This window comes from Pyricularia pennisetigena, chromosome 2 (assembly GCF_004337985.1).
Source record: "Pyricularia pennisetigena strain Br36 chromosome 2, whole genome shotgun sequence".
Classification (NCBI taxonomy): Eukaryota; Fungi; Ascomycota; class Sordariomycetes; order Magnaporthales; family Pyriculariaceae; genus Pyricularia; species Pyricularia pennisetigena.
Genome location: NC_043741.1, coordinates 3,540,441 through 3,560,693, shown reverse-complemented (window position 1 = coordinate 3,560,693; position 20,253 = coordinate 3,540,441). Strand labels below are relative to the sequence as shown.

Genomic DNA, 20,253 nt, shown 5'->3' with positions numbered 1-20,253 from the left:
GTGAAATCGCAACCACTCTACAAATACTTTCCTTAGTCCTACACCAAACCATCTCATTCTATTTTACGTAACGTCTTTTTTTTTTTCTTACCTTTTTTTTTTCAACCACGCGGATATTTTGCATTCGACTCTCAAAAAGTACCAACCTACCTATAATTTGCAATGCCATATTCTCATCCGCCTTCAAAATGCAAGGCATCCGCTGTCTCAGCACGACTACGAAAATGTGAGGCAAGGAATGCCAAAGAGGATATTTCAAACCGATATTTCCCGGCTCTATACATACAAAAGAAAATCGATCCTAAAAGAAAATACAAGAACGACCTAGAGATACACCGTTCTCACGAGGGAGGGACAAGCATGATAGGGCTTGGCGACAAAAAAAAAAAAAAAAAAAGGTTGAATGTTTTGTGCAAACATATAAAACATAGACAAAACGCCAGTGCGGCGCGGTTATGTTTCCGGAGCTGGCATGCTCTGGTCTAATGTAAAATATACACATGATGATACCCCTCCGTCCTTGCGTGTCTTTTTGTCTATAGAAAATGGTCCAAACCAAGTTCGCGCCAATCCATCCCGTCTGACGGTGCCATCTGACGTGCCAGGGGAGGTCGCGAAATGCCAGTTTGATGGCCCAGATATTATTGCAAACATATTTATCGTTCAGTCGTCCAGAGAAAGTTCAAGCTATAGTCGCTAGGGTGGTTGTCTAGGTATCAATAGCGACTATCGGAAATATGAATCGGAAAGACCATCTCAAACCCAGGTTTTTCTTTATTATCTAGCTCCAGATCATAGTGTATTTCCGCATGACAGCAACACAATAAAACCAAAGTTACCAGCTGGATAGTCGGTAGGCTCTGCAAGACTTAGCTTGTTAATAAAACCTTGGTTGAAAATAACCACACGATAACAATAGACTGTACAAGGTCATCCATCATAGGCTGCCCGCTATTTGTCAGACACGTCATACTATGTTTGTATTTTTCTTGTAAAAATTCGAAAAGTTCAGGAGGCATGAAGCAAGAAAACAGGAAAGTATGCATGTGCTGGTTGTTGAGCCGCCACTAAATGCAAGCGGCCATTGCAACTGGTTCAATGTCAAATTTCAAGGGTATCCCGCCTATCATTATCAAAGGAAACAAGCGCCAAAACTTTTATTGGCCCATGGTGAGAAAGGAGTCTGGTGTTCGGTCTAGGCCTGGTGTATAAGGTAGCCTAGAACCACGCTTGCCGTAAGAAAGAAAACAAGAAAAAGAAAAAACTGAAAATCGTCGCTTTCGTCACACATTTCATCTCTGTTGCCCAAGAAGTACTCGACCAGGGGGAGCCTGCGAACCACCCCGTGAGAAATTCCTAGTAGGTGTGATAGGCTGGGAGTATGACATCTCACCCTGAGGCTGCGGTTGGTTTCCAGAAGCCCCAGGTGGAAATGGGAACGCCGCCATAGAATGGTTGGGGTGATCTCCCGGGTAGTGGTCTTGATACGGCGATGGGGGTTCTGGGACACTACGCCTACCAGGCTCGGCCGCGTTTGCGATCAGCCCGCTGTCTTCTTCATCTACACTCGTCGGTCTGTTGACACTAAGCGGACTTTGAGGCACAGGCGACAGTCGTGGCCTGGCGAGGCTGCGTGAGCCGTTGCCTGTCGTGTTGTTGGAGGAGCCGTTACCTCCTCCACCGAACATGAACTTGCTACGCCGGAACTGATTCGCGATTGGTAGGTGATCCGTACTGGTGAACCCGTTCCTGCTCTTTGCCAGGTTCCCAAGATCAAGATCCCCGCTGCTGGTGTTGCTTCCTTTTCGTCTGTGACCCCCGTATGAGCCATCGCTTCCCCTTTTCTTGACTCCGACAAAGAGCCATCTGATACCTCTACCAAAAGCCTTGATGAAATCCCATATATTCAAGGCATCCCAAAGGGCAGCTAGGCCAAGGAACCCTCCCGAAGGAGGCGATTGTACGTTCTGTTTGGGTGTTGCTCCACTCGATGGGTCTGGCACCGGGTAGAAGGTAGGCTTAGCCCCAACGCGGTATGGCGAATAGGGGAAGGCCCAGATGTGCAAGATGGCAAAGAGTGCCATCTCGACACAGAGAAGCAGAGATGGAATCCCGACCTTGAGGTCTGGATACGCAATAACCTCATTCGGCTTGACAATCTCCAGTTGCGCCGTTGCCACCGAGATAGAAGCCGACTGCCAAAAAGAGAGAAAAACAACGAGCTTGATGGCGCATATCTTCAAAAAAGGTCGATGTTGCGCCAGCTCATCCTTTAGCTGAACATAGAACTGAATCAGGCAGTACATGGCAATGCCAACTGCGATGAAAACAATAGCAATCACCCAAATGTGCGCAAACACCGGGCTGTTGCTGCTTTCACAGTACTGAGAGTTGCGTGATAAGAGTCAGTCGTCTGGTTTCATAACTTCAAATGACAGATCGGCTTAATCCCGTCGCCAAGAACGTACCTTGTGGAAATAGTGCGTGACAACGGCGGTGACTGTGCACGCAACTCGAATGACGATGTAGTGGTAGATACCAATCCAGATGATGTTGAACCAAGTGAGCCCGTTAGCCGGTGTCCTCCAAGGCCCTCTTTGGCCACAGCAGCAGGCGCGGAACCAGTCGAGTGGCCACACCCATGGCTTGATCGGCGTCAACGCTCGGAAGAACTTCTTTTGCTCGTGAAGATCCGGAGCAATGTAATGGCACATTAGGGCGAAGAAGGCCGAAATAGCAAAGGCTTCGTAGCACTCGGAGATGATTGTGAAGTATATGGCGTGCCAATAATATCGTAGCGAGAGTAGCGAGGTCAGGGCGTAGACTGGCACCATGAAGAGGATCCTAATAATGTGCCGCTGCTCATTGGGTTTGGTGTAATGTGTCGCATGCATGAATATCAAGAAGAGACTCAAGGAGACAGCCACTAATGTCGATGCCGAGGCAATTATCAGGGCAAGGTCGTGGAATCGCAAGGGGCCAACGATGGGTATCTCATCTTCGGGTCCGACTGTGCTCACAAAGAGATAGATAATGTCAGCATCCGCGCAGGTATAAAGATTTGCCTCCCAAGATATTCTGTGCGCCCAAGTCCAGCTTACTTCTCATCTCATCCAGCGTGGCATTGCATGTTGTATTGAAAGTGAGCCCCATGGCTCCGGCTTCTCGGGCGGGCGCAGGGCGCAATTGAGGATGGCTACCGTCGTCGCCAGCGCTATGCAGCTCTGTGTACGCAACGATGCTAGGTGAGTAGGCGGGGAAGACTGCGAGCGAGCCAGTCCCTCGAAAAAGCCAAGCGTTTCCAGCGCTGCAAGAGGTACCAAAAGCTAGACTGACTGACACCGCTCAACGAAATGCGATATCAGCTGTGCTTGCAATTCGATCCTTGAGTTGCAGCAGCCTGTTCGACCCGGTTTGCAGATCCGATCTAGAAGTTTCACTAGGGCTCGTCCTAGGCATAGCAGTGAGGAGCCACCGGTAAATCGGGCTAGGTTCGCTTCGCGGCGCTGGAGAGTGGAACCGAGCAATGCAAGAATATAGAAAAAGTAGGTCGATAGGGTCTATTGGCGGAGTTGGCGGTGTTGATATTTCGACTGTTGTCACCCAAATCGGGAAGTCGTGCGCGTGCTGCGATACAGTAGTGCTGACCTCTGACAACGAATTCTTGCAGAAGTCTCAGTCGTGACTGCTCCCTTTCGCGTGGTTTTTTTTTTTTTTTTTTTTTTTTTTTTCTTGTCTCAAATCGCTTAGTCTGATCTTCGGGAACGGTCGCACCGGTCGTTGGTCTTGCCGGTTTGCGACGGGTGTGTGATTACTGTCTTCTTTTGTGGGCGCTTGCGACGGGGAAACGACAGTCGCGATGAAAGGCAAGGGAAAATAGGAACACGAACAAGGCTGTGGATTGAATTCTTGTCGTGGGCCAGCCTGACGAGAGAGCGAATTGCAGTACAAGGAACGGGATAGGCGGATAAAATTGGAAATGAGCGACAAGCCGTCCGACCCTCTTTGGAGAAGGCAAAAAAGTAAAACGAGTTTTGCTTTCAAAGCAAGGCAACGAAAGACTTGAGGGATCGATGCGCATGAATGAAAATCCCAACGCAAAACCTCCCCGCAAGTTAACCACAGGCGCCGCCGTGAGGGATGATGGCTGACGAGCGTCGAACTCCCCGTGCTGGGAGGGTCGTTGCAGACCCCCAGTGTTCGAGTGGAGGGCCCGGGGTTCCTGCAAGGCACAGCCTGATGGCTCAGCTTCCAGCCGTGGGCTGCAATTGGCCAGAGGCAGCCTATAGTGGACTGCTAAAATTGCAAGGGGGTGCCACGGCTTCCCGCCCGCAGTAGAGGGTGGGGTTCCGAGCCAGGGGCACGCATGTTTTGATTGGATGCCCGTCAAGGTCGTCAGTGGTGGGAGCGGTTTCACATCATTCTGTAGGATCAAAAGCATTCGCAGTCAGCTGCCAGTGTCGGCATTGCATCGCATCGATAAATGTCAGCCCGAGCTTGTAGCGTTGTGGCCATCTGATTAGCTGGTCGCTCCGCTTGCTTTTTGTCTGGTCAAAATTGTATATAATATATTTAAATTCACCCATTATGCTCGAATGACATGTGTCTTTGATTTCATGACCAGATAAACCCCCCGACACTAAAGAGCGCGTTGTGTTGTCTCAGGACAAGACTTAGTGTCCCAACCACGCTTCTTGCGGTGCGTGGCGGTGCACTTTGGTACTTTGCTCGCCATGCCACCTCATAGTCAGTCTATTGAACTTTCAATAGTACCGTGCGTTAGTCAAAGTACCCCCCATGTACCAGGATGCTCCAGGAAACGGGAGCTTTCAAAACGAGACCAATTCCAGTAAATGTTTAGACCGTAAAGCCAATGTCAGATTGACTATACCAAGCCGCCCGCTAATTACGGTAAAAGTCAATTCGGAAATTTGTGGGTAACAAAATAGGTAAAACTTGCGCAGCACATGGGGTGCGACGGGCAGCCAAGTTACGTATACAGTAGGGTCAATCAAGAATCGATTAATTAATGATTTGATTACCTCCGTTCTGCATATTGTTACGTTGATTAGCATTATACCTGGGCCTGGATAGCCGCAAACTGGGTCACCACCACGCACATCGGCACAAACTACCACCACATTCTTTTGATGATTGCACGCTGAGATAACCTGATGTGTTTTGTATTGGACAGCGCTACTCCTTCTCAAAAGCCCTGATCCAATTGTCGCCTATGTGGTAGTCTGTACATGATTTGTTTCGTACTGGGGTGTGCGTTGTGCCGATCCAATCTAAAAATCCAATCCTGCTGGTGGTGTCCTCGATACTGCGAGCAGTGTGAGTTATCCGGTCCTTGGATCCCCAAGGCGCTTCAACAACCATCCCAGAGACCCAAGCTCATTTCGTCCCCAAACATGTTCCGCCGCTGTCGCGTAAAGATGTTATTAGTCACTTCTTGGGCTTCGCTGATATCGTTCCTGAGTGGATTGATTGTATGATATTCGTATGCGTCGTTATTCAATTCCAACTTCCGACCCTGGTTTGTAGGGAGGGTTGTGTATCGGTGTTTTGTCGCTCGACTTAGGCAATGTGTATGGTACAGAGAGAAGTCATCACATCTTCTCAGACGATGTCTCCTGCTCAATCGTTCTCGCCTGGTGAAGGGTTGGCAACCCTAAGGACCTTGTTTGGATGGTGGACAGGCCTTGAGTAATCGAGGTTGTCCTGCATGGACTCGAAACTGTCGCGGCTCCTGTTGATAAATGTTCCACCGTATATGCCCGTGGCCGACTTCATCCGGGGATCAGGCATGCTGCTTCTGCGCCCGCTCGAGTGCTCACTGCCCCAAGTCCCGTTGGTTGGTCTCCTAGTGGCGAAGCCGGTTGTCGGCTGGGACATGTCTGCGCCGTAGTTTCCGGGACTGGAAGCCTCTTGAGCCTCTCGATCCTGTCTTCGCTTGCGTCGCAAGAAAATGAAGCCTATTATGCCACCTGCGACCAGGATGGAAATCACACCGACGGCAATTCCAACTGCGGCCCCCGTCCCGAGCCCGCCTTCTCCTTCCTTACGACTCGAATCAAAGCCGGGTGATTGTGAAGAGCCCGCAGTGTTGGTTGGTGCCACGGTGATGATTCTTGTTGTACCGTCAGCAGTCACGGTCTCTACTTGTGGTGGTGACGTAGTCTTTTGTTGTTGGCCCGTCTGCTATAATCAAGTCAGCACAACCCACTCAATCATTCATGTTATTGTCGAGACGGAGGCCAAGGAAAGGCAATATAGAGATAGCGGGCATGTCCTACGGTGTCTGTGCTTGGCGGCGAGGGAACAGCGGTGATTGTAGTTGTCAACATGGCAGTCGGAGAGGGGTTGGGAGGTTTTGAGCCCTGGTCTGGACCAGTGACTGTATTTCCTCTATCCTAATGGTAGATAATCCAGTTTGTTAAACCGGGTTACCCATAGCGCAACGACTTCGTGGCAGCATACCCTCTCACCGCTGAAGGTTGGACAATCCAGTGGTGGCCGGGGGAAGATATGGCCATCAATGTGAAATGGTGGATTCTGTGAGGGGCGAAATGCAAGCAATACTTACCGTCGTGGAAGTTGGTGTAGACGCACCGCCCGTTGTACCCGTGATAGGGTTGGCTCTGATACGCATATATCCCCAAGTACCGTCACCTCCGCAGGCGTCGTCTGGGAAGCCGGGACACGGATCTCTGCATTTGTCGGTCCCCACTTGGACATTGTCACTGGGCATGATATTTGAGCACCAGCAGAGGGATCCCTTTACAATTGCAAGGCCGTTTTTGCTGGCTTTGCAAAAGTTGGAACACAGGCCGTCTGATTGCCAGTCGCTGTGGTCTAGTGAATGGTATATGCAGTCAGTATCTACGCTGATAATGATGATAGAGTACATCTTTGTCGGTCGGATAGTACTCACTGCCTGGCCCGGTTCCTGTGTTTATTGTCGCGCAGTAGTCAATGGGTATTGACTGGGCTGCTGCTAAACGTATCAGCAGTAGTGTCGTGGACAGCATAGCTGCCCACCTGGATGGTCCCCCTATTAATGGCATCATAAACAATTCAGGGAAGTTTGTGCTAGTTTCGAGTACACCTAAAAGCCGATTGAGAAGCCCAAGGAATTTGATGTGTCCGGAGCTGGAATAGAAGAAGCTGCCAGGAGCGCAAGGCTGGCGGAGATTTACCCCAAGATGCTAGCAGCGCAGCTAGCAGTGGTCGTCGTGGCTGCCCGGGGTTCGGAAACAAGCGCGTTCAAGAGTAACACCTGTGGCGGAACCCAACAGCCATGTCAAGGTAAAGGGGGCCAACGCCCAGCAACTTTCCAATTATGGCCGCGCTCAATGCTCAATGGTCCCTTTGAAGCTGATTCTTATCTTCTCCCACGGTGATAATGTGATATCCGGCAGCTTAATGTCTGCTACGATGTGTGCCGCGCAGCAAAGGCGTCACAGGGCGATGCAAATAGCCCAACCGGGCTAGGAGTTGACTCGGAATCCTGATTATCGAGCGTCCTTGTTGGGGTTTTATATGGAGTCGGGTATCTTCAAGGGCCAAAGTCGAACGTTCGTAGATGAGTGGCAGGTTGAAGCGAAAGAGGACCAGCCAGCGGCGAAAGAAAAAAAAGTCTTGTTTTCGCTTTCGGACAAAATGGTCGTCTACTTCGATAAAATGCTGGGGCCGTGAGATTGAACCGAGTAAAGAAAAGAAACAACAAAAACCGAACCAAACCGCAATGCACAAGGGCAGAGAAATGAAAAATGCAACGACCTGTTAAGTTTGGAGAATCCTCCGGCGGAAGAGGATGAGGTGTTCCGGACAGCAAGGGACTTGTTTAAGAGAAGATGGATGGAAAACAATAGAGCCAAGCGCCAAGCCAAAGCCGCCTAGGATCTTGGGTGGATGGGTGTACTTGTAAAAAGTTTATGGGGATCAGTCCCTCAAAGCGCGCAGCCGTCACTGCCCGATAGAGTTAGCATCACCATAGCAGAACCCGGCAGGTGTGGGTTATGAACCAACCCACGGGCGGGGTGTGGTGCGGTACCTCGGGCGGTCCACCCAAACGCTGATGTCACAACCTACCCGTGCTTTGTATCTTCTTCCATGTCTACTAGGTTCTGTATTTGACACGAACCAAGGTCGACCCACATTGATTTTTTTTAATCGTCTGCCTTCTACCCGTACTGTAATCTGCAATTACGAGTCGTTCGGATTTGGTGCAAGGGATAAGGTCCGAGAGATATGAATAAACGAATATTGTATTTCAGCGGGTGAGACGAAGATCTGAAACCCTTTTTTTTTTTTTATCGAGAAGGCTGACAGTACGCCAACACCGGCGCCATGTGAGGTGGTGCAAACATAACATAACATGACCTTGGTTAGCCTGTGATGGCTTGACTTATGGTTTACTTCTGGCATGCGCCCGGGTATCCCGCACGAGAAGTTTTCCTATTGCCTTGTTGCTTGGCCGTCCATCTTGGCAAGGGAAAACGACAATCGCAAAACGCAAAGGGAGGAGAAAGAAAAAAAAAAGAGGGAAAAAGAAAATACATGTACTGTAGCCACAAAAAAAAACCCGGTTGGTCAATGTTCCAGACAATTCGATGCCTACCGGCACAGAACAAGAAAGAGGTCGCGCGAATTTCCGATCACTTTGACTCGCCTATTTCCCTTACATTACCATCATTTCTGGACATTCACTTGTCACTCTGTTGTAAACCTCAATCACGCACAGTCGTAATGGTAGTTTTATTGGCGAGCTGTACCGGAGGCGGCGCGCGGCCCTCGTAGCAGAAAAGGTTAATATTGATCTTCTCTTCCTTGCCTGCCTTTGTAAAGTGCTCAAACCTTGGAAGAGCAGACCCACACCATCCCTGCAGGCTTGTTGGGTTCCAAAGGAACAGAATGGTCAATAGAGAAGCGCCGACAACGAGACGACGGCGGCTATTCAAATAATGGGGAAGAAATGAACGAATTCCCGTCTAAAAATGGCCCGAGAATAATCGTAGAAGCTATCCATTCGCTTGGGAATGGCGAATCTACCTCGCTTGTCAGTGAAGCATTTGCAGCACTTCCTGTACCATAACCTCCAACCAGTCAAGCAATTTAGCCTTCAAGCAAAACGGTGCGTCGCCGCCTCACTCTCACTTACAATCATGCTCGAACAGGGCCTCCCTGTCGACAAAAAGAAAGCCTTCCAAGGTCAAGGCCTTGCTTGGCTCGACGTGGGGCAATCGAGATCAATTCCCTCGGTGAGAAACAAGCACAGGCCAGACAAACAAACAACGAAACCCGCAGTTAATATTAATATCCAACTGATTGGTTTCCTCCCTCTGATAGCGGACACCATTCCTTATCTGACAAATTGCTAGAGATAGCTGCAAGCAGCGAAGTCAATTCCATCAGCCGTCACCCCGGCCCGACTTTTTCCAGCCCTTGTCCCTGCCTCGCTTTAATTTTCACTGCCCACACTTGCTGGCGTCTGACAGATTGATTACGTGGACGGTGCACGGGAGGATCCATGGCTGGGAAAACATTGCAAAATGGTGTGCTTTGTTTGTGGGAAGAGAACTGCATGTTTCTGGATCAGTAATTGGGCATTTATTGAACGTGTTCACTGCAGTAGCCAGCGTCAAAACATGGAAAAAAAAAATCTCCTCGCTAGGCCGGAACACTCATGTCCCGACCGTACAAGTCCGGCATTTCGGCCAGAATGGGCTCGCCACTGGTGCGAACTTCAGCCAAGGCCTGCATCTCGGATTTGACTTGGCCCGGCCTTGACAAACAAGAATTACGTCTGCGGTGCACACATACGAGGCTTCCCGTCGTCGTCGTCGTCGTTCTCCATTACGAGTAGACCATCAGCCGAGCTCAGTGATACGAACTGTACTACTATGCGAGTGGGATGCCACAAGCAGTTGAATACCACCCACCTCGCGCCGGACTAGTCGTAGTGAAATTCTTGGGAGGGTCGGCCAGCATGCATGTAACCCTACCTGCCGTGAAAAAAGGTCCACCTCAAATCGGAAGGCGCATAGGATAACTGGATAAATCGGGACTACGGTAGTCTGGTGGCTTGTTTTCTTGCATTTCTCCCCATCGTCAAGAGCGACGGCGGCAAAAGGGGGGAAAGAAGTAAAGACGAAGAAGAAATATATGGGGAAGAAGAAAACCGCAATGACGAACATGGCATACGGAGTACACCGATAGCTGGGACGGGTTTACGAGGTGGGTGACTTAGAGAGAGAGAGAGAGAAAAAAAACCCCCCAGGTTCCGGCTCGTGGTTGGCGTCTCACGCACCCATTCTCAGCAAACACGGCTATACAGGTATATCCAGAGGCGCGGCTGTGCATTGGAAGTGTTCAAGTCAGTCTGGAATTTCGGGGGTCACAAGTTTCGAGTTGAGGACGGCCACCAAAGGAACAAAGCTATATTGTCGCTACAAATTATCGAGCCGGTCCGATTGTCAGTGAGGCCACCACTGCCGCAGGCCATGTGTCGCCCAGTCAACCAATAGTCGTTCTCAACTCATATTTCGTAGATCCGATTTCCAGCCTGGGCGTGGGCGGTAAAGTACAGTACAAAGTAAGGTGGGTGAGTGGATAACGTAGGTGCTGGGAATGTATTTCGACTTTGTTCCAACCAACCAAGCCTCTACGGAGTACCTTATTTACAACCTGCAACCCGTGACAAAAACCTTATTCTTTTCGCAACCCTTTCAGCCCCAGGAAATCGCTTGGCAGCTAGCAAGAAGCACAAAAACGTCCGAAAACTGTGTATACTCGGGATGGGGTAAGAAAAGAAAAAAAAAATAGTAATAATAATAAAGGGTGCAGCTTGATTGATTGGTTCTCATAAACCGCAGTGGACGGCGACCGTCGTTTCTGCTTGTTTCTGGTTTGTGCAGCGCTAAACATGCGGGCTTCAGGAGTCCTCCCTCTGTGAGGATAATTATGATCGGCGCATGGGTAAGAAGTACAGTACCTACGGTGTAAGTACACACGCCGCCAGCCACAGAAACAGCTTGGCGCTCTCCACACCCGCCTCTTCCCGGCTCCGATGACCGCCGTCGTTTCGGGGAATCGGGGACGAGGCGTCAGGCGTCTACCCACTCGGCGCATCCACCTCCACACGCAACGGGAGGAATAGCCAACGTCGGACGTCGAGACGCGTCTTCTTACATTAGCTTGTGGATGTGAACCAATATGTAGTATAAGTCATTCTCAAAGGTTTACAGGCGTAGAAAGGGACCATGCAGTTTCGAGGCTGGCACTTTATTACTAACCTAGTGCCCTAGCTTGTATGTATCCTTGACGGCACATATTTGGTAGCTTGTTATGTACGGGTCAATCCCTATGGCATCATATGGTAATTACGCAGTTTGTCCATTCTCACCTCCTCTCGAGACCACGCAAGCTGGGCCACAGATAAAAAGACAGCTGCAGCGTCCCGTGCGTCCAATGAAGATCTCTATGCCTCTCCCTCACGGCTAGCCCATCAGCCGGAAGAGGGCAGCAAGACAACGAGGAGAAAAGGATTGCTGTGGAATTCCAGACCACACTACCAAGCCTCGTTCGTCATATCCTTTTTTTTTTTTTTTTTTTTTGTACCCCCCCTGTGACAACCTTCCCACCACCCTAGGGGGCACGGGGGAAATGGTTGAAACAGCTAGGGAAAAAGGGATGGTTTACCCGAATACACAGCAATGGATCACCAACAAAAAAAAAAAAAAGTTTAAGAAAACCAAAACATCAAAGAAGGCTAGCTAGCGGGAACGGGCGTACAGTAATCGACAAACCCACGGTCAGCCTTCAAGGAAGGCAGGTCTGGCACGCATTGATGTTCTTTTCCCCTTTGTTGTGGAGGGGTTCGTACAAGCCCTGGGGTAGATTGAAAAACACAAAAAAAAAAAAAAAAAAGCTCTAAAACAAACCTCCGCAGATTGCGATGTGCAAAGGAAAGTTCCTAAAGGCAACACAAAAACAAACTCCTCCCCCAGTTTTCTAAAGTCCCATAAAGTTTTTCTCGGCTCTGGAGATTATGAGATCATGATTAGAAAATCACTTGCCGATCAACGGGAGGAGAACCAGATCAGGGAAAAATCACTTTGTTTGAGACGGGCGCTCCGACTCATGAATTTTCCCCCCTCACGAATCGTCTTTGTTCGCTATCGAAATGAAGATCCTCGATGGAATCTAGCCGGGGTTTCCTTCGGAGACAAATTGTTATCAAAGATATGGATGAGCTTGCTCTCTGACCTGGCAACATTGACTCGTCTAGGTTGCTCCTGAAGGGTTTGTTATCATGCGGATGAATATTGCGTTTCTTTATTCAAAGGGATTTGGGAAACAAACAAGCAAATAATTACAATGTTTCCGTCAGCATGTGCTGTGACTGGAATGGGTGGCTCAAACATCCATTGTTCAGTCTAGATCCGACGTAGGTAGATAGTCAAACACACAATCTGGCCTTGAAAACTTCCCATATTCATTTTTCCCCCCATTGTCCATTGTCGCCCAGGAGGCAATATGCTATGTGACTATGAGCTCCCCGAGCCCGAAATGCGGGACAACCAAAAAATAAAGCCGTATCCTACGTATGCATATACAAACAGTCCCGAGCTACAGCCAAAACGCTTTCCCCATCAACATGCCGGGGAGAAGGAAAGAATAAATCAGAACGCCACAAAGAATCGCTTCCTAGATAACACACTTGTCCTCTCAAGCCGGATCAACTCCAAACCAACGCCAGAAGCTATAATAATCAACAAAACACACAAAGCCAAACGTTCGCGAGATCTATAAGCCGTCTCATTTCCTCATCTGCGCATTGCGGGCTGGTGAGCTTTTGCGGCTCTCGCCCCTTTGCTCCTCCTCCTCGATCCGCCCCACCATCTCCATGACTCTCGTGGGCGGTGAAGGCCGCGGCGTCGGTAGCGCCGAGCCCCTCGTCAGGCTGACGGCCTGCGCCAGTCCGATGACGTGGTTGGCCGAGGAGTCGATCGACAACCGGGACTCGAACGAGCGCCTGTCCGACTGCTGACGCGGAGACAGGCCGCCGGATTCCAAGTCTTCTGCATTCCTATCGTCGTTGCCGCCGTCTCTTGGAAACGTCGGGGTCCGAGGAGTCGGGACGCGGAGACGGCCTTCGTCCTGTTCGTTGTCATCACCCGCAGGCATGCCCGGCGGGAACCCCATGAGTTGCGGTTCGCGTACGACTGGCGTTGATCCCGAGGACGCTCTGGCTCTGGACGAGCTAGCCGCGTCGCCCATAAATAAATCATCTTCTCGGCTGCCCATCCCGACATACTCTCCGGTTCTCCCGTTCCCGCCCGACTCGACCTCTACCTCTGTGGTGGCCTGTTCTTCTGGTAGACTTTCACCATCATCTCCTTCCTGAGGCTTGGTATCAAAACTCTCCCTCCGAACATCGACATTGACTACACGCAGGGGCTCCCTAGGCACCGTAAACGCGTATTGTACTGAACGTCGTTCCGAGGCCCTCTCAATGTCCCAATCGTCCTCGTCCTCGTCGGGCCTGTAAGACAGCCGGCGTGGCGGCGTGCTGGGGTCCCCATATTGGCCGCTTCCAGAGGCATCGACCTCCCACGCTTCCCGGCCTTGTCTGCGGCGACGTGACACGATGCCGGCGCCGCCGTGGCCAGGATCATGGCAGACACCACGCTCGGAACTGCTCGTCTTGCCTCCTCCGTCCCTGGCTGCCGCGTCGGAGGCAGAATCCCTACGTCCTGATGAGCTCACTGCCCTCCGTAGGCTGCCAAGGGTGCCGAGACCAAACCAGGAGGCGCGTCTCTTCATTTTGCTGGGGCTGCCCTGCTGAAAATCATAGTCGTCGTCGTCTTGCGAAGGCGAGGTTCCGCCAATCAGGCTTCTTCTTTGATTGCTGTTGACGCTAGCTGCTGCTGCTGCTGCGGAACTGCCAGCCAGAAGCGCCGGGCCCTCGGCCTGCAGAGCCGAGAAGCTTGAATTCGCTGTCTTATATGCACCGTCACCACTGCTTTCTCCGGAGCTTCTCTCCTGGTTTTTATCTTCGCTGCTGTTGCCGACCGGGGCGACCAGGGCGCCCGTAATACCGCGCGCGTGATCCGGGGGAGACCTGATGGACCCGGGCCTGGATAAGCTTTGAATAGCGCCTTGCTCCATGAGGTTAGCTGAAGGCGCTTCGTTTCCGCCGTCTAATGCACGGGATGGTGGACTCCTTTGAGTCGGCGAGCGGCTGCTGGGGCGAGAATCTTGAAGCGGTACAGATGTTGTGATAGTGGTAGTGCGCGGCATCGATCTCAGTGATGGGATGCGGGCGACCACTTCGGCATCTATCTCTTCAGCCTCCTGCACCCACTGCTGGACATCTGGAGTATAACCTGGCCCTGTAGATGGCCTGGGCGAGTCTTCCTGCCTCCACGCTACGTTGAACCCGTTGGAAGTCGTTGGAGTTAGGAATGGATCGCTTTCCTGAGAAATCGGTCTTGTCTGGACCACAACAGCACCTGAGGATGGTGGTTCTGCAATAGGAGCCTCGACTTCCTCATCAGCCTCATGGATCACATTCATTTCGGTTGCCCCCCGGTTCCGAGGGCTCAAGTCGAGGGGAGGCGGCATATAAACGTGACCACCTAGACTCCTTGAAGCAACAGGCTTGCGCGTCACTGCCTTTTGCGTCAATTCAGAGAAGCTTTCCGGGCCCGATGCTCCGCGTAAGCTTTCGTAACCCACAGAGGGAGAAGTAAGACGGGTCCTGGCGGCTCGCTGGAACGGGTCGCCGCCTCCCGTGTACCACTCGTAGGCCTGTGCCGAGTTCCAGCCCCTGCTGAACCTGGCATCGTCGCACTCCAGCATGTCGCTTTGCGGAAGGAACATGCTGGCATCTTGAGCCAGTGCACGCACAGCTGAATCGCGACGGCGGTTGCGCTGCCGCTTTCGCCAGAGGAAGTATGCCACGACCGCAAGGGCGATGAGACCCAGAGCTAGACCTAGGCCCAGGCCCAAGCTCAGTCCAAGGTTACTTCTCCTTACTTCTTGTGCACTGCCTTGTCCATCGCCCGAGCCCACGGGGCGTTCAGGATTAGTATACTCGTTGGACCAGGTCATTGAGCTGATATTGAGGAACATTGGTATTTCGCCGCTTGCCCCTGCCTGCCTGGGCTTCAGCCGCGAGGAGGCCAAATCCTGGGTTTCTGGCGGGATCGAGTAGCCGCCATATACCATCATTATGTTGCCTGGTAAGACGGCAGCGCCGTGCCCAAATATGGCCTGACCCTGGGGCTGTTCGGCAGGAATTGTCCACTTCCACTCGCTGAAGTCGGCACCAACTTCCAGTATCGCAAGCTGTGGGAGAGCGGCTCTCTTTATATCGCCGACCCAGCCGCCGAGAACGACAAGCTTCCTCCCATCCGCGCTCAAGACTGTGGTATGGCCAGATCGGCTTTCGACCTGGTCGGGGAGCTCGTTTTTTTTAACCGCAAGTTCCGTCCTGCCGGCATTGGGCTGCGCCACCTTGATCAGTTTCCACGTTTCCTGGGGGACGCTCCAGATGGCAGCCTCTCCCATGTCGATATAACCAAGGGTGCTGTGACCCCCCAACATGACGCTGTCGAGCTGCTGCGTGACCACATCACCGCGATTAGAGATTGAGGGTGTCAACGATGTGAGCGTGAAACCAGCTTGAGCACCTGGCGAGCGGCCGGTGGTGACGATAGGACTTATGTTAAAAGCATTATCTGCCGGGAGGCCAAGTTTGAGCACGTGGTTCGAGTATGTGGCGCTCTTGGTCCAGTCAGTTCCGGATTGGTTCGTGAAAGGACACATGCCACCATAATAGTCTTTGGCGAGCCATCAAGTTAGCTTTTGTTGTGCGCGGAAGTGCATCCCGGATTCATGCAAAAATAAGCTCAAGGCAGCTGGGCAGGAGAAATAGTCCGGGTGCTGTTGCCGTCCGAGGCGCAAGAGCCCTGATCCCCCAAGGCAATAATAGAGTGATGTTATGCTCGTCATCACTTACAAACAGACGGTGATGACACCGTTGGAGAAAGCTGAGCCGAAAAACTCATGGCGCCTCCTAAGAACATGGGCCCTTTGCAGGAATGCGCAAAAGCCGCGCCGGTGGCATCCGGGGCTCCATCGGAATCCCATTTAATCATGGCATTGCGAGGAGCAGAGTCGGGCAGTGCAGCTGTCCAAACAGCCGAGGTGTTGGACTGGGAGGCGCAGTCTCCCACATATGCGGCAACTGTCCGGCTGCTGAGTAATGAGGGCGTGAAAGTCGTCGTTTTGGTGGCCCCTTTGAGGAAGGGCAGGCCAGAAGTTAGTGTCTCCAGGCGGAGGGACGAGGCGGAAAGTGTTGAGGAGATGTCGAGGGCCAGGAAATCAACAGAGCTCTCCGACGTCGGGCGGAAGATATAGGCTACTTTGTCCTCGTCGCGCTGGGCGGGCAGATTGAAGCCAGAGGAGCCGGGGAGTAAGATGGTCGTCGGGACGTAAGGCAGAGCTGACGGAGGTGTCGATGCTGCTGTTGCTAAGGAAGCGATGACAGCCAGCGAAAGAAGATTCCTTGAGCGTGTCCTGGCCCGGGCGCATATATCCCCCAGGCTCGAGGAGATTGTCATTGCTCTGGATTATAAGCGTTGAGAATCGTAGGTGAAAACCAGGCGAGGCCTTTCTTGACCAGAAACAAGTCACTACGGCGCTCGATCGGCTCAAGACCGTTGCGACCTCGATCCGCTTGGCTGGAGTCTAGAGAGAGGCCTGGGATTTGCTATTAGTTACGAGAGGGGTTAAGAACAAAACAACACAGTCCAGGGCGTCCTAGCTGGCTACCTCATGGACCAATACCCTGCCTGGCTTGCTCTGCTAAAATTGTCACCATCTACCTACCAGTTGATGCTTGTCGACGTTGCTTTTGTTCAATCACCCCCAGATCCGAAAAGCTCGGAAATGGATCAACGGCGCATGGTTGAAGATTCGGCAAAGAAAGGAACACAAAGCAGCAAGGGCCAATCCTTTCTTTCGGGTAAGGGAGCAATGAGAATAGGTAGATGAAAAGAAAATGTATAAATCGTGGGAACAGGGATGCGTAACGGGAAATTGTGAGGTAGGGCAAATGGTATAGAGTTTGTGTTTTCCCTCTTCGCCTTTTGCTATGATCTGCGTTCCTCTAGCTTTGCCCTACCATGCAGAAGCTGCGTATGGTAGACTGTATGTAGGTAAGCTATGCAAAACATGCATGCGCGATCAAGAAAATACACTCTCTCCATCAGCTCCTCAGCGCCGAGGAGCCATCGCACATGCAAGCATGTTGATGTGATGTCCCCTTGCAAGCGGCAAGGCGGATCTGACATTTAGGTCTGGACCAATTGCGTGCTCGATGAAACTTTAGTATCATGTTTGTGAGGGGTTGGGCGGTCGGTTGACCCGGCAACACACGACACAAGAAATCCGTACCGAACATGTTCGCCCCCGAGACAGACCGATGTTGCGCCCAGGTTGCGCTTGCAATTTATGGTCGCCCGTCATCGTCCTGTCAAACCCACAAGTAAGCGTGAACTCGAGTGACATCGTCTTGAATTCAAATTTGGCACACACGCAAGTGGGCTGCCGCCACTACTGATAGCGTGCGCCCAGGAGAAACAGCAAAACATAAAAAAAAAAAAAAAAAAAAAAAAAAAAAAAAAAAAAAAAAAAAAAAAAAAACGTACGGGAGATGATGCCTTTGAAAACAAAGCAAATGTTTTTGTTCAAATCAAAATCAAATGCAAGTCGAATTTTGCTTGTACAAGTAAGCTTGGGAGCTGTCCTACATATTGGATGGGGCGGCATGTGATGAATCGCACCTTACCTCTTGCGCCCTAACCGAGTACTTCGTACCTTCCAAGTCTAGGCCCAGACTTGACTAACCCCTGAAGCGAGAGTTGAAAAAGACCCTCAGCCAGAAAAGCAAGCGATCATAAAACGAACCAACCCGCAAAATCCACCAAGTTGCTGAAAATTCAAACACAGAAGAAATACGAGTGGAGAAATGTAGGCCAACATGAAAAGAAAAAGATATGCAAATCTTCTCTCGGTCCTCTCTTTCAGACAACCATTCGATCCTTCCTTCGTAGAGCATTGTACTCAAACTTGGTCTTGTCCAACTCAGTGGTCAAATCATTGATCTGCTTCTGTGCCCGTCTAAGAGCACGTTGTGACTCAGTTGACAGTTTGTTGGCCCGCCAGATGCGCATCGCAGCCTCGTCGTTTTCCCCCCTGGCGACCCTGCACTCTTCAGAAAGCTGAGCTATCTTGTCCACGAGCCCCTTGTTGTCCTTGTCAAACAGGTCCTGCATTATCTCATTCATCTTCTTGGCGCGAAGCCCTTCCTCCGTGAGAGATTTCACGTCGTCCTGGAGCGTCTTGCACATCTTGCTCAGTCGTATGTTTTCGTCTGCTGCCTTGGCTCCCTCGGTGATGCGCTTCTCATACTTGTCCTGCAGCACGCTAATACGGTCCGGCACGTGAGGGTCCGGCACCGTTACCACCGTCGGGCGCGCTTCCACCTCAGCCGTGTGATACAGTGCCGGGTGATGCTTCCATGCTGGCACCACGAAGATGGTTCCCTTATCATTCTCGCCCGCCGTACGGCCTCGAGCCCGGTAGTATCGAGTGGTGATGTCGACGTACGCAATGCCCCGACCTTTGCGCTTCTGGCCGCTGATCTCGCCGTCATCATCGTGACTCTCGTCGTCGGTATCACTGTGATTCTCGTCCAAAACTCTCGTCCCCATCACGCCAGCCTTTTCCCAGATATGCTCCTTCTCCACCAGCTTGGCCTCACGCCTGTCGAGAAGGTCGTGTACATAGTTTAGCACTTCATCACCTGCGTTTGCCAAGATCCAGCGGTCCTGTGGGTACGCGATAGGCGCCCCAGCGGCGCGCCCGTCCACGCCCACCGCCGAAAGCTGCTGACGCGGTACGACTGCTGCGCCGGCCAGCACGTCGGCCATGTTTGCGTACTGGCGCTCCAGCTCGTGCATGCGGCCCACCAGTGCCTGAACAAAGGTGAGAAGCTGGCCGAGGAGCGTGTTGCGCGCCGCGCGCAGCTGTTCCGCCTCGTGTGGCGAGTGCGTTTGCGGCAGGACGGAAAGGATGCCACCCTGCGCGCTCAGCTCGTGGTCGAGCCGCTCGAGGCATGCGTTGGCGTGCATGAGCAGGTTGTGATGACTCGCGTAAGGCATGACACGATCCGGCGGGCCGTTGCCATCCTCGGGGTCCCTCGGAGCGTCGCAGTCTGCCACCGGGCAGTGGTACTGGGTGCCCATGATGTCGTGACCGCCGCTGACCTCGTTGAGCAGGCTGTTCAGCCGCCGGTGATGGTCCGGGTCGTCGTTGCTGTAAGGCTTCGTCAGCGAGGCGAGGAAGTCCATGGCCTCGTGCCGAGCAATTGGATGGTTTTGCTCATTAGAAGATTCTGATTGGGCGTTCGCGTCGCCCTCGCCGACTAGACCTGCAGCCACCTGCGCAGAAGGGCTCAGAATTGTGATGGCGTGTGCCAGAGACTGGGCATGCTGCTTCAGGGACAACAAAGTCGGCGCCTGGCCCGTAGTTGAGAAGTAACTACAGTTCATGTGACGCAGGACATGGTCACTGAAGCCATGATCTTTATCGAAGCCCTTAGACAGTTCTCGGGACCACTTGGAGACGTAGGCTGGCGCATAGTCGTTTCCTAATATGTAGCCACTTCGGCTACCATCAGGGTCCGAGTTGTGCTCTTGATCGTGTGACATTGTGAATATCCTAGGACTGAGGTTGTTACAGGAGCAGTTTCTGCTTCGATAATGCTATTGTGAGTGATCACGTCCGGAGATAGAACCAAAAAAAAGAAAAAGAAAAAAAATGGCAATCGATGCAAAATACTGTTCGCAAAGGACTAAAATTGTGAACTGGTTAACAAGCAGGTCACGACATCCCACAAGTTTGTGCTGGAAAGTCCCTTTATTTTGTTATTGTGTCCATACGTCCTGCCTGCCTGCTAGCAAAGGCTCTGGAATGCCGTTGCGATAGCATCCCTATGGACATTCCAACCAGACTGCCAGAATGCAGCCATAGGAGGCAAGGGAACACACTCCGGATCCCTAATCCTTTGATCATTGGCATTCCACCCATTGTCCGAGTTTTTCTCAAGGCGATTGAACCGTCCATCTGCGCGCGGTGACTCCGAACTGACAGTAGAGAGGCGTCTCAATCCAG

The 20,253-nt window shown here is 51.7% G+C and overlaps 4 protein-coding genes across 4 annotated transcripts; all 4 read right to left on the bottom strand.

Annotated features, from left to right (window-relative positions):
• Nucleotides 1–1,292: 1,292 nt before the first annotated feature.
• On the bottom strand, nt 1,293–3,153 carry PpBr36_00980 (uncharacterized protein; the record flags this gene model as incomplete). The annotated part of the gene is made up of 3 exons (XM_029888169.1): nt 1,293–2,384; nt 2,469–3,010; nt 3,102–3,153. 3 exons carry the CDS (start codon nt 3,151–3,153, stop codon nt 1,293–1,295), a joined length of 1,686 nt encoding a protein of 561 aa, XP_029751775.1.
• A 2,218-nt stretch (nt 3,154–5,371) lies between these two features.
• On the bottom strand, nt 5,372–7,109 carry PpBr36_00979 (uncharacterized protein; the record flags this gene model as incomplete). The annotated part of the gene is made up of 5 exons (XM_029888168.1): nt 6,938–7,109; nt 6,590–6,858; nt 6,300–6,416; nt 5,674–6,204; nt 5,372–5,536 (listed from the first exon to the last, which is right to left on the bottom strand). The coding sequence occupies exons 1-5, from the start codon at nt 7,071–7,073 to the stop codon at nt 5,372–5,374; spliced, it is 1,218 nt and encodes a 405-aa protein (XP_029751199.1). The 5' UTR covers nt 7,074–7,109.
• Nucleotides 7,110–12,825: 5,716 nt separating this feature from the next.
• On the bottom strand, nt 12,826–16,637 carry PpBr36_00978 (uncharacterized protein; the record flags this gene model as incomplete). The annotated part of the gene is made up of 2 exons (XM_029888167.1): nt 12,826–15,854; nt 16,034–16,637. The coding sequence occupies 2 exons, from the start codon at nt 16,635–16,637 to the stop codon at nt 12,826–12,828; spliced, it is 3,633 nt and encodes a 1,210-aa protein (XP_029751198.1).
• Nucleotides 16,638–18,101: 1,464 nt separating this feature from the next.
• On the bottom strand, nt 18,102–19,790 carry PpBr36_00977 (uncharacterized protein; the record flags this gene model as incomplete). Its single annotated transcript, XM_029888166.1, has 1 exon — nt 18,102–19,790. One exon carries the CDS (start codon nt 19,788–19,790, stop codon nt 18,102–18,104), a length of 1,689 nt encoding a protein of 562 aa, XP_029751189.1.
• Between the last annotated feature and the right edge of the window lie 463 nt (nt 19,791–20,253).